The sequence below is a fragment of the Tachysurus fulvidraco genome, chromosome 18 (genome assembly GCF_022655615.1).
Source record: "Tachysurus fulvidraco isolate hzauxx_2018 chromosome 18, HZAU_PFXX_2.0, whole genome shotgun sequence".
In the NCBI taxonomy this organism is placed as follows: domain Eukaryota; kingdom Metazoa; phylum Chordata; class Actinopteri; order Siluriformes; family Bagridae; genus Tachysurus; species Tachysurus fulvidraco.
In genome coordinates this window covers 2432582-2445081 of record NC_062535.1, presented here as the reverse complement: position 1 = coordinate 2445081, position 12500 = coordinate 2432582, and the positions used below count along the sequence as shown (strand labels likewise).

At 46.4% G+C, this 12500-nt stretch overlaps 1 protein-coding gene across 3 annotated transcripts in view; it reads left to right on the top strand.

Moving 5' to 3' along the window:
• pard3ba (par-3 family cell polarity regulator beta a) overlaps positions 1-12500 on the top strand; it is a 112731-nt gene that overhangs the window by 95018 nt on the left and 5213 nt on the right. For all 3 annotated transcript variants that reach the window (XM_047803305.1, XM_047803304.1, XM_047803306.1), the window contains 2 exons: positions 3264-3375; positions 10527-10597. In XM_047803305.1, coding sequence (XP_047659261.1) covers positions 3264-3375; positions 10527-10597 — 183 coding nt within the window. The remainder of the gene's footprint in view (positions 1-3263; positions 3376-10526; positions 10598-12500) is intronic.

The window sequence follows — 12500 nt, the reverse complement described above, 5'->3', positions numbered from 1 at the left end:
CCCTGATGTAACCAATTGGCTATAAACACACCATTAGAGTTTAACTTCACTTTGTATTTTCTGTAAATCAACACATTTGGGGAAATGGCTTCTGTGTGTGTGTGTGTGTGTGTGTGTGTGTGTGTGTGTGTGTGTGTGTGTGTGTGTGTGTGTGTGTGTGTCTGTGTGTGCGTGTGTCTGTGTGTGTGTGTCTGTGTGTGTGTGTGTGTGTGTGTGTGTGTGTGTGTAAGAGAGAGATAGTAGGATATGGTCAATTAACCACAAAGTAACATTCTCTCTCTCACTCTCCCTCTCTCTCCCTCTCTCTCTCTCCCCCTCTCTCCCGCTCTCCCTCTCTCTCCCGCTCTCCCTCTCTCTCTCCCCCTCTCTCTCCTTCTCTCTCTCTCCCTCTCTCTCCCTCTCTCTCTCTCCCTCTCTCTCTCTCGCCCTCTCGCTCTCTCCTGCTGTCTCATCTTCTTTACCATGAAGCTTAATTACTGCCTCCTTCCTTTAACCCCCCCCCATTTCTCTCTCTATCTGTCCCTGTCTTCCCCCTCTCCCCCTCTCCCCCTCATCTTTTTCTCTCACTAATTTGTCTGCACCTGGCCATCTCTTAATCTTTCTCTTCTATCTGTTTATCTTTTCTCTCTTTCTTTTCTATGTGGTGTAAATGCCATTTATTCCTTTTGTTCTCTTCCAGCACTGTTTCACCTTCTGTCTCTTTTTCTGTTTATTTCTCAAAATCTGTGTCTCACTCTTTCTCTCTGTTTGTCTTTGTCTATCTCTGTTTCTCTCTCTCTCTCTCTCTCTCTCTCTCTCTCTCTCTCTCTCTTTCTTTCTTTCTTTCTCTCTCTCTTTCTCTTTCTTTCTCTCTCTCTCTTTCTTTCTCTCTCTCCTCACACTCTCTCTCTTTCTCTCTTTCTTTCTCTCTCTCTCCTCCCTCTCTCTCTCCCTCTCTCTCTCTCTCTTTGTCTGTCTCTCTGTCTCTCTCTCTCCTCTCTCTCTCTGTCTCTCTCTCCCTCTCTCTCTCTCCCTTTGTATGTCCTTTGTATGTCTCTGTGTGTCTCTCTGCCCCCCCCCCCTGGTGTAAGTCAGAAGCTCACGGTTCTGTTAATCAGTCTAATGGACCTCGTGTTCTTCACTCCAGCCCATTAGAATTCCTAGCTGCAGCTTCTCTTGGCTTTTCTCCCATTTCGTTCGGTTCGATCTTCTGCCAGCGTGGATCGGTGAAGCTGCTGTAGATGTTGTTCGTTCCTTTTGTTTGCTGAAGGTTCTCTCGATGTTGATGGATCTGTGTAAGTTGGTCCAAGTAGGAAACGAGGTTCAGCTGATGGTTTGAACTTGTGGCGTTAAAAAATCCGTCTAGATGTGGATTCGCCTCGTGTTCAGTTCTATAAGCCGGTCTTCATGAAGGACTTTTACTGTTTACTCCATTGTTTTATTATGTGTTAAATGGAGCAGGTGAAGGGGGGCACGGTGGCTTAGCGGTTAGCACGTTCGCCTCACACCTCCAGGGTCGGGGGTTCGATTCCCACCTCCACCTTGTGTGTGTGGAGTTTGCATGTTCTCCCCGTGCCTCGGGGGTTTCCTCCGGGTACTCTGGTTTCCTCCCCCGGTCCAAAGACATGCATGGTAGGTTGATTGGCATCTCTGGGAAATTGTCCGTAGTGTGTGTGTGTGTGAGTGAATGAGAGTGTGTGTGCCCTGTGATGGGTTGGCACTCCGTCCAGGGTGTATCCTGCCTCGATGCCCGATGATGCCTGAGATAGGCACAGGCTCCCCGTGACCCGAGAAGTTCGGATAAGCGGTAGAAGATGAATGAATGAATGAAGGGATCAGTAGCACCGAGTGTGTGTGGATTCTGTGGATCTTTCACTCCGAAGCGGCTGCGTAATTAAACCCTGGACGTGTTTATTAACCGTCCGGTGACAGCCAGGCTTGGAGGAGCTCGTCACGTTAGATTAGGGATTTATCAGAAGAAACGTCCGGCTGTTTGTCTGATTACGTTACCTGGGATGGAGGGATGGAGAGAGATAGAGGGGTGGAGGAGGGGAGAGAAGGGCTTGCTGACAAAAGATGTACTTATCTGAAAGCATGATAAAATCTGTGTGTGTGTGTGTGTGTGTGTGTGTGTGTGTGTGTGTGTGTGTGTGTGTGTGTGTGTGTGTGTGTGTGCGCTGAACAGAGCATCGGGAGCCGTATAAGAATCCAAGAGAAGATTTGACTTCCCATTTAAAGCTAAACGATCAGATCCTGTCTGCAGAGTCACGTCTCAGATAGAAGGAAAGATGATCTGTCTCACCTTAAGTCACATTATAAAGTCTCTTAGTGTATTAACAAGTGATGACAGAGCAACTCACCTGTGTGTGTGTGTCTGTGTGTGTGTGTGTGTGTGTGTGTGTCTGTGTGTGTCTGTGTGTGTCTGTGTGTGTCTGTGTGTATCTGTGTGTGTGTCTGTGTGTGTGTGCGCGTGTGTGTGTGTCTGTGTGTGTGTGTGTGTGTGTGTGTCTGTGTATGTGCACACAGACACACACACACACACACACACACACACACACACACACACACACACACACACAGAGTAAGTACGAGTCTGATATGAGTGTGATACATGCAGGAGGCCGTGAGCTCAGCAGGAGGTTAATTAAACATTGATGGTGTTTCACATTTGCGCTCGTCATCAACACAGCAGCTGGAACCGTGTTGTGTGTGTGAGCGGTTAATGGACTCCGAGGCCCGGGTTCTGCTCCGGCACGTTCTGCTCCGGCACGTTCTGCTCCGGCACGTTCTGCTCCGGCACGTTCTGCTCCGGCACGTTCCGCTCTGGCACGTTCCGCTCCGGCACGTTCCGCTCCGACACGCCACTGAGTGAACACGTGTACAAATGTGTGTGGGACTGATATATGTTTCCCCACAACGGCACTTAATTCTCTTCGCCTTCTCACAGCTCGAGCCTCAGACTGTTCCACACCACTGACACTGGAGACTCCTTCCTGGAAACACACGCGCGCACACACACACACACACACACACACACACACACACACACACACACACACACACACACACGGTTTCTAAAAGTCTGTCTGTCCACTGCGAATGAGCTGTTACTATGGAAACGAGTGCATTAATATTCACCATAATTTCACACCACCTGACCAATCAGAATTCAGCGCTGTATTATTCATCACTTAGGATGTTCACACACACACACACACACACACACACACACACACACACACACACACACACACTCTTACCTGTTGTGTGTGTCCTGTGTGCAGTAATGAAGCTCGTCTGCAGCAGATCCGGAGTCAGCTGCAGCATCTGAAACCTTCTCCATCGTACGCCGAGTCAGGAGCAGGACACCGAGTGCAGGAGTACGACCCGTCACGGGTGAGTCGGTGCCTCACAACTGCCTCCAACACCCTAATGACACCCCAATAACTGCCCCAGCTTAACCTCTGCAACACACTCCTTCTGCTTGTCCTCTTCTCATCTATCTAACGTATTTGTTCCTTTGTATTATTTATCACTCTCTTTCTCTCTCTACTTCCTTATTTTCCTCTAGTTTCACTTCACCTCTCTTCTCCTTTTTTTTCCCCTACACCATTTTCTACCCTTATTTCCCTCCCTCCCTCCCAATTCCATGTCTTTTCATCCCCTCTTCCTTCTTTCCTGTCTTTGCTCCACATCACTAACCTAGTTCCTTCCTTCCTTTTTTTCCTCCTTCCTTTCCTTCTCTTCTCTGTCTGTTTCCATCTCCTCCTTCCTTCCCTCCTTCCTTCCCACACACCTGCTTCACTACCTAATTATCTTCCTTCCATTCTTCCTTCTCTCTGCCACCCTAACAAGATTCTTTCCTTTTTTTTTCCCTACCTCTCTTTCACCTCTCTACATTTTGTCCTGTGTTCATGTGTACTGTTGTTCTTTTCCTCTCCTTCACACCGGCTTCACTCCGTCTTTAACTCGTTTACTACCTTTCTTTTTTCTTCCTCCTTTCCTCCATCTCCTTTCTTCCTTCTTTAACCTGTCCTTCATCCTTGTCTTCCTTTGTCCAAAAACTGTCGTTTCTAAGACTGTGTGTGTGTGTGTGTGTGTGTGTGTGTGTGTGTGTGTGTGTCAGGGCACTGAGTCAAAGCACAGATTATCACGGTTCTAGATGCTGATCTAGATTTGCTCTTAGGGCCAAAACTAAAGCTCTGCTGCTGTTAATCTGTTCACTCTTATCTGCTTCTGCTTTACACACTTAACTCTGTACTGACACACACACACACACACACACACACACACACACACACACACACACACACACACACACACACAGTCAGTACAGCGTCACAGCGGCCATACTCCGCCTGTACGGAATAATCCTGTCCGTGTCGCACTCTTGCAGGAAGTTAATCAGAGTCAGGAAGCTGAAGCAGGGTTGCCATGGTTACCGGAGTCGCCGATTTCCCATAACAGCACATCCTCGTGCGTTTCCTTCCTCTTCTAACTCAACAAGGAAGGCAAATATTGTTTACTGAAGAATGAAGCTTCCTACGTTTGATCCGTTTCTAGTTACCGCTCGAGATCGAGCACACAATCAGTTTTATTTGGGGATGATGATGATGATGATGAAGATGATGTTGATGATGATGATGATGATCAGTTGTGGTGTGAAGACGTTTCACCACCAACCTTAAACATGCCTTGTATTTTTAGACATTTCTGCCTGTGTTGCTTAGTTACTCTGGGCTTGTGTGTGTGTGTGTGTGTGTGTGTGTGTATGTGTGTGTGTGTGTGTGTGTGTGTTTTTAATGCCTAAGGCTTTGGTCTGGCCCAGCTCTTGACTTCTCTGAACCTACACACACACACCTCCCAGGCGCACACACACACATCATTAGCGTGCTGGGGAAATTGCGTACACCAAATTCCATGTGCACTCAGAGTTCATGTTCACTACACACACACACACACACACACACACACACATTTTGCGTAGGTGTACTGGAGTTATCGCCCGTGTCCGTCGGCTCATCTGCCGTTTTTATTTTTCCTCAGAAGGCTTCAGAACGATTGACAGGTTCTAGATGTTCTCTAGAAGCCCCGCCCCTTTCCTCTCATTAGTAATCCTGTTGTCACGGTGAAGCGAGAACCGTGTTAACTTTCTAAAGCTCCGTATGCAATAAAAATCCGTCTGGAAGACGTCTGAACCCTCGGACGCCGGAGACTCCGTGCACGCGTCATCTCACGGACAGGTCTTATGCTGTTACTATAGAAACGTTAAGCTTTTAAACCTGCGATTTGTTTCAAAGCCCCTGCTAAACTAATCACCTCCATCTGACCAATCACAACGCAGAGACCAAACAACACTCGTTTACGGTATTATAAAGCCGTCTGGTGCACTCGCGTGCGTGTCCTGTCCCTGCTGTCGGACTTGTCCAGACGTCTCTACGTTTCCGAATCCGAGGGAATTTCAACGACGTCGTGTTTTAATCAAGCTTCTGTAATTAAATATTGATATTGTTGACCGGTAACTCACGCGTGCGCTCGTTCGCTCGATAAAACAAAACAAGGTGAAGCCGAAAGCAGCCGAACTGCGAGAGTAAAAAAAAAAAAAAACAAAGACAGCAGTGAGGTCAGATTATTTAAACAAAGCCGATCTCCTCGGAGCTCCAACCCCGAAATAATCCGCCGCTCTGATCTCCGACGTACCGCCTTAAATAAATACTAATCTTTTTCTCCAGAATGTCGGTGGAAGTTGGTCATCGTCTTGTTTTTCTAACCAACCCCACCCGACTCCACCCAGACTCCTCATGATGATGGACTACAGGATTGAAGGCTTCAGCCTGGGCTTTGGTGAAGGTCACAATTAGTGAGCGTGTGTAATTATAACATGCAGCTTCGCCGTAGGAAAAATAGACCAGGACCTTCCCTGAAACACGGCAATAAAAAGACATACGCGACTTTTACCTTCGTTACATCACACTCAAGACGGAAACATGGAAACTGTGGACTGGAGCAGGAGCGTCTGTACCTTCATGTCCCATTGTGCACATCGGCGCGAACACGACGAGATACGAGCAGCGGAATAAGTCTAATAAGTCATTATAGAGGGTTACGCAGGTAGAATAGCGCTTGATGCCGAGTCTGAACCCCACGACCCCCGCTGCCTGAATATTGACGTGATTTCAGTTTCATTCGGGTTTTATTTAGAATTCTTATCAACACGATAAGCTCACAGCCCCATTAGGTCTGGATCATCACAAACCCGGTCACCGCCAGCCGCCACGAACGAGCGACAGATGACTTTTGCGTTTCCTCCGGAGTCGAGGCTGTGCCCCGGTGCCTCGTCGCTCTCCGACGCCCCCGGACACAGAGGGCCGTGCCACCGACTCCCACCACTTATTAGCAGCAGATGGTGCAGCCATTTTGAGAAGGTGATTAAGAGCGAGCAGCACCAGGGTCTGATCAGGACCTCCCTGAGACTCGCCTAATGAGTCACGTCTGATCCGATCCGAATACGGAACAGCGGGGGCTCAGACACTACACGTTTCTATAGTAACAACTTAACAACACTTAACACCGTTACAGCAACATAATAAGACTTCAGAATTCAAGCCTAAGATTGTCAAAAGGTTAAATATATTTAGCAAATAAAAAATAAACAGTTTTTTTTTATTTGCTAAATATTTGCAGTTTATATCATAAAATTATTATTCTACAAAATTATACCTTTGTCATAGTTCCCAGTTTTTATTTTTATTTTATTTTATTTTAATCTCGACTCAGTGCTATATATGTTATAATTCAAGGCTAGGCTTGTAAGCTAGACTGCGATATTTTTGATCAACGGTTTTATTTGTTTTTGTTTATCCTCCCGCTCACGTTTCCCTTCACGCGCTACATTTCAGCAGGTAGCTACACGACGTCCAGCGAGCTGCTTGTCTAACACACGGCTGTGTCGCCTTCGGTGACGAACATGTGGATGTAATAAGACCTGACAGCTCCACGACGCTCGGCTCAGGTTTCTCCGAGGCGGGAAAAGAAGGAGTGACGATCGGAGTGACAGCTGTATTAAATTCCCCTTTCTGGCATTTTCCTTTATTTCCTAACAGAAGTTTCACAAACGTACGACGTCCCTGGGTCCATTTCACTGGACTGGAAATGTTTCAGATCGTCAGTTTGTCATTTTGTTGCTTTACACATTCGGTCCTCACTTTTTTTTTTCCTGACCGTAAAAGACAGAAATCTGTTCTGGGGGAAAAGAAAGAAACAAAAAAACTAAATGTACTAAATGAACATTTTCCACAATGTACAGGATGTAAATTTACTCCACACTTTACAGAAATACTACATTTGTTTAACTCTCCTTCACCACGTTTGTCAGATAAATAGTTGTGTGTTTGGATGTCTTTCTCGAGTGTAGATATTAAAGCAGAACACGAATCCGTCGCTCGGTACAAATGATTTTGTTGGATTTTTGTGTAGAGAAGGTTCCCACAATGCAGGTTGTTTTCTGGTCTTGGCCTTGTGTTTGTGTTGTGTGTGTGTTAGGTTTGAGTGTGTTGTGTGTGTGTTAGTGTTGTGTGTGTATTAGGGTTGAGTGTGTGTTAGTGGTTGTATGTGTGCGTGTTAGTGGCATCTGTGTTAGTGGTGTGGTGTGTGTTTTAGTGGTGTGGTGTGTTAGTGATGTGTGGTGTGGGTGTGTTAGTGTTGTGTGTGTGTGTGTGTGTGTGTGTGTGCGTGCGTGTGTGTTTTAGTGGTGTGGGGTGTGTGTGTTAGTGGTGTGGGGTGTGTGAGTGTGTGTGTTAGTGGAGTGTGTGTGTGTGTGTGTTTTAGTGGCGTGGTGTGTTAGTGATGTGTGGTGTGTTATGTGTGTGGTGTTTGTGTGTTGTTTTTAGTGTGTTTGGTTGTGTGATTTGTTGTGTTAGTGGTGTGGGTTTGTGTGTGTGGTAGTTTGGTGTGGTTTGTGGGGTGTTGGTGTTTTGTGTTTTTAGTTGTGTGGTGGGTGTGTGTTTTAGTGGTGTGTGTGTGTGGTGGGTGGTGTTGGTGGTGTGTGTGTGTTGTGTGTGGTGGTTGTGGTGTGGGGTTGTGTTGGGGTGTGTGTTGTGTGGTGTGTTGTGTTGTTTGGTGTGTGTGGTTTGGTGTTGTAGAGTGTTGTGTGTGTGGTGTAGTGTTGTGTTGTGTGGTGTGTAGTGTTGTGGTGTGTGTGCTAGTGTTGTGGTGTGTGTGAGTGTTGTGTGTGTGAGTGTTGTGTGTGTGAGTGTTGTGTGAGTGTTGTGTTGTGTGAGTGTTGTGTTGTGTGTGTGTGTGTGTGTGTGTGTGTGTGTGTGTGTGTTGTGTTGTGTGTGAGTGGTGTGTGTGTGTGTGTGTGTGTGTTGAGCGGCTGGTTCAGTGTAAATACCATCAATCTAATCTACCATGCGTCTGCCTCACAGATGTGTGTGTGTGTGTGTGTGTGTGTGTGTGTGTGTGTGTGTGTGTGTGTGTGTGTGTGTGTGTGTGTGTGTTTGAGGTCGAGTGTCTCAGTAATAAACAGAAAACATGACAATATTTGAACGTTTTGTCTGTAATGTATTTTTAATGCGTCTAAATGCCTTTTTAGATACTTTCTTTTATTTAAACGCTTACAAATGCATTTTTAATGCGTTAGAAATATCTTCGATGTGATTAAACGATGGTGTTGACTTCTGTATCGACTTCACAGTGTTTCACTCAATCTAACTTAAGTTTCTTCCCTATGCAGGGTCTAGATTTCAGTGTAGCCACTGTATACACACACACACACACACACACACACACACACACACACACACACACTCACACACACTCACACTCGGCTGTTTTCTGGCAGCGCTGTTGCCATGACTCCTAAGCCGAGGTCCTCTCTCCCCCTTCGGCGAGGTTTAGCACGGCTTAACGACTCGAGTCGAGGCTTCTGTCTGTCCGAGTTTCCCTCGAACTCGCTCTCTGTTCCTGTTCAAGCTCCAGCTAACAAACCCGACATCACCTTTTTTTTTTTCCTGTAGCATAAAAGGGGAAATAGCTAAAAAAAATTAGCTGCATCATCTGTCACCAAGCAGCAGGAGAGAAATACAACACCATCATGGGCGGGAATATAATCAGAACCAATCAGAACGCTGGATAAATATTAAAAAAAAGGCCATTTTAATTAAAACATGCTGCTATAGGGGGGGAAAAATCAACATCTGTGTGGTAAAATGAACACCGCTGCCTCTCATATGATTACATTTAATCTCACTCATAGCAGCTATAAACACCCCACCCCCTCACCGACTTGGAGTCACACAAACAAAAAAGAACAGAAAATAAAAGAAACGCAAAAAAACAAACAAACACAAACAAAAAAAAAACGTTACAGCTATAACACTGAGACTGGAGACTCCTTCCTTTCGCCGCATTATACAACGGTCACGTGTTACACGGAGATCCCGTCCGAGCCGCCGAGGATCCAGGCGAAGGAACGTCACATCAACTGGAGGAAGAAAAAACTGCCATGTTAGGAAGAAAACTACAGGGAGGTAGAGGAGCGTTTCAGAAACAATCAACCTGTATATTCATCTCTCGCCTCCTCATAAAGCTGCTCTGAAGATGGAGAGCGCGGAGGAGGCTCCAGAGACGACATTCGCTTGCTTTGAGTGCGACTAGACAATAAAAGAGCGACTGATAGGGTTCTGAAAGAAAGAGAGAGAGAGAGATGAGGGGTGGGTGGGTGGGTGGGTGGGGGTGGTTTGGGAAATGAAAGCATCTGAGAATTAAATGTGAGGGCTTTTCTGTCTGGTCCGTTTCTATCCATATGTAGCAGTCTATCACAATCGCCATCTCTCTGACCTTTTCCCGTATTCTCTCTCTCTCTCTTTCTCTCTCTCTTGCTTTCTTTTCCCTCTCTCCATTAAACACTTTCCATATTCAACCCCTGCGAGACACTTTTGTGTTTAAAGATCACGCTTCACGTGCGCTCACGACACTCCAAGTGAAAATTTTCCTCGACTGACATTCACACCATGGTGTTTATGGGGTCCGTGACAGTCTGAAGGTTTTTGAGGACTTTGGGCATCCACAGGGAAATGTTTGGTATCTACGTCTCAGTTTCTCTCACTTTCTGCCCCTGGAGATGTTCTAATTGAACTCCTTTAAAGACTCCTAAGCATTTCTGCCTCGGTAGTGTAGATTCTAAGAGCTGCTGCCGTAATCGGGACGTCTGTCCGAGGCTCGTCGCCGGACGTGTCGTTACTCACGACTCCTAACATCCTTTTACTCTTGTACACCTGCTGAACAGCCGCACGTCAGTTAAACACTTAGCCTGAGTTAGCTGTCATATTTCTAACACGCTGCTAGGATGAGAACTGCTAATGCTGTCAGAAGAGGACGAGTTCCTCGAGTCGGTTCTGCCTCGACACTGTTACCTCTGGAGTGTTCATAATGGATCTAAATGTACTGTATATCTCCATCTGGATTTCTGCGAAGCTGCTTACTGTTTAAAGTGTCGTGCAAATAAAACAGAATGGAACTGAATTTGGTTCTCTGTCTCTTTACAGATAAGAGGCCCCGATCCTCGCATGGCTCCGAGATATGAAGATATCGATCGACCATACACATCTGCACCCAGGTACGTGTGTGTGTGTGTGTGCGTGTGTGTGTGTGTGTGTGATCAATATCAGAGAACGTAGCAGGACCTGTCAGCTTTCACTCAGAGCCCTTGATGCTTATTAAAGTGTTAACGAACCTCAACGTGTTCCTGAACTCTCACTCCGCTCTGACGCCGCTATCATCTCTCGCTCGCCGCCTCCTCACCCGGGTGTTATTTCTGAGCGTGTCCCTGCCCTGATGTCGGTGGTGGGTGTGTCAACGCTATGTTGAAAACCGTTACCGTCGTCATCAAAATAGCAAACATGATTTATAAGTCTGCACTATTCCTGTCACCGTAAACAGACCGGATTTCACTTGTTTTTGTTTCTTTTCCCAAAACTGTTACGGATTTAGCACGGCGCTAAATACAGTATACACATCAGACTCCTACCACTCCGTGTACCTTTATTGCACGAGCTCCATCATAACGAATCTACATCATCTTTGATACGGAGGGAAACGATTCACGAACGAGGGAACGTGTGACAGGAAGTTTGACATCTGGACTTTTTCTGAACACAAACTCTGTTTAATCATCCTGACGGCAACACGATCCGTTTCTCAGACACCAAACAGAGAGTAAGACTGTTTACACGTCCACACGACTGACCAGCGTGACTTTACATATGATCTCACACCTTGGTGGTTAACAGTATCTTCTTAAGTGCTGATGGTTCCACAGAATCAACAAACAGTGCTTGGCCCCCTAAATCGCTGCTCGCCCCCATACGTGGCATGTGACATTTATGTCCAGCATAGAAACAAATGAACATTTTACAGAATTAACGTGCCAAAAAACAGATACGTAGCAGATACGTAATACACACACACACACACACACACACTTCCATTGTTAAAGAAATTCACCACAGAGGTTCACAGGAATGTTTTATTCTTGCTGAGAACCGGCCGGTGAGGTCACCGAGGCTTACGTCAGGCTCGGGTTTGTGTCATGGGAAAGACGCAAAGACAAATCTAACCTTGTGTAGTTGAGACTGTCGACGATTCATCGTAATTACAGCACGATGTAGCCGAGGAACGTTCAGAGTCCGAGACGCTGCTGACACTTTCACATCCGAGCGTTTAAACGGTTCACAGTGGTAGACATGTGGCCACGCCCACTTCTGTTCAAATCCACTTACAGGTACGTATTCAATATATCGGTACAAGGCTGACTAGGGCAAACACCTGTACCTACACACACACACACACACACACACACACACACACACACACACACACACACACACACACACACACACACACAAATCCTCTTCCAAGCAGCTAATTAAATCTGGAGTGTTTGCTTTTCTGAGAGCTTTGTCCATAACCGGCCATTCACCTGATCCTCTCCCAGGAGAGAGTGTGATCTGGACAGGAAGCCTGTAAAGCTCTGCTGGCTCCAGGCCAATAGCCTAAGTGGCTCGGTGAGGCTTCAGCAAGCAAACACACACACACACACACACACACACACACACAGGGCAGTATACAGGACTATGATCCAACACTGCTGCTTTTACGTGACCGTGTGCCGTGTGCTGCTGTACAGGTGACTTCCATGTGAGAATCACAGGAAATGGGCGTGGCTGCAAATTCCAGCAGCACGACCAACGAATATTAAAGTGAACGATGATCGCCGTTAGCATAGGATTTCTGTCAGAAAACTCAGACACTCATGAGAGCGCCCATTTAAATTTCCTTTTACGCCACGCTATCGTTCTGATGTGTCCCCCGAAATAAAGTGCTTCACTCCCCCCTGTTCATTCTACAATAAAGACCACTTTAAACCAGATGAAATCACATTTTTCTAAGCCGAGGTCCGTAGCTCTGTCCCCTCAGTCTCTCTCTCTCTCTCTCTCTCTCTCTCTCTCTCTCTCTCTCTC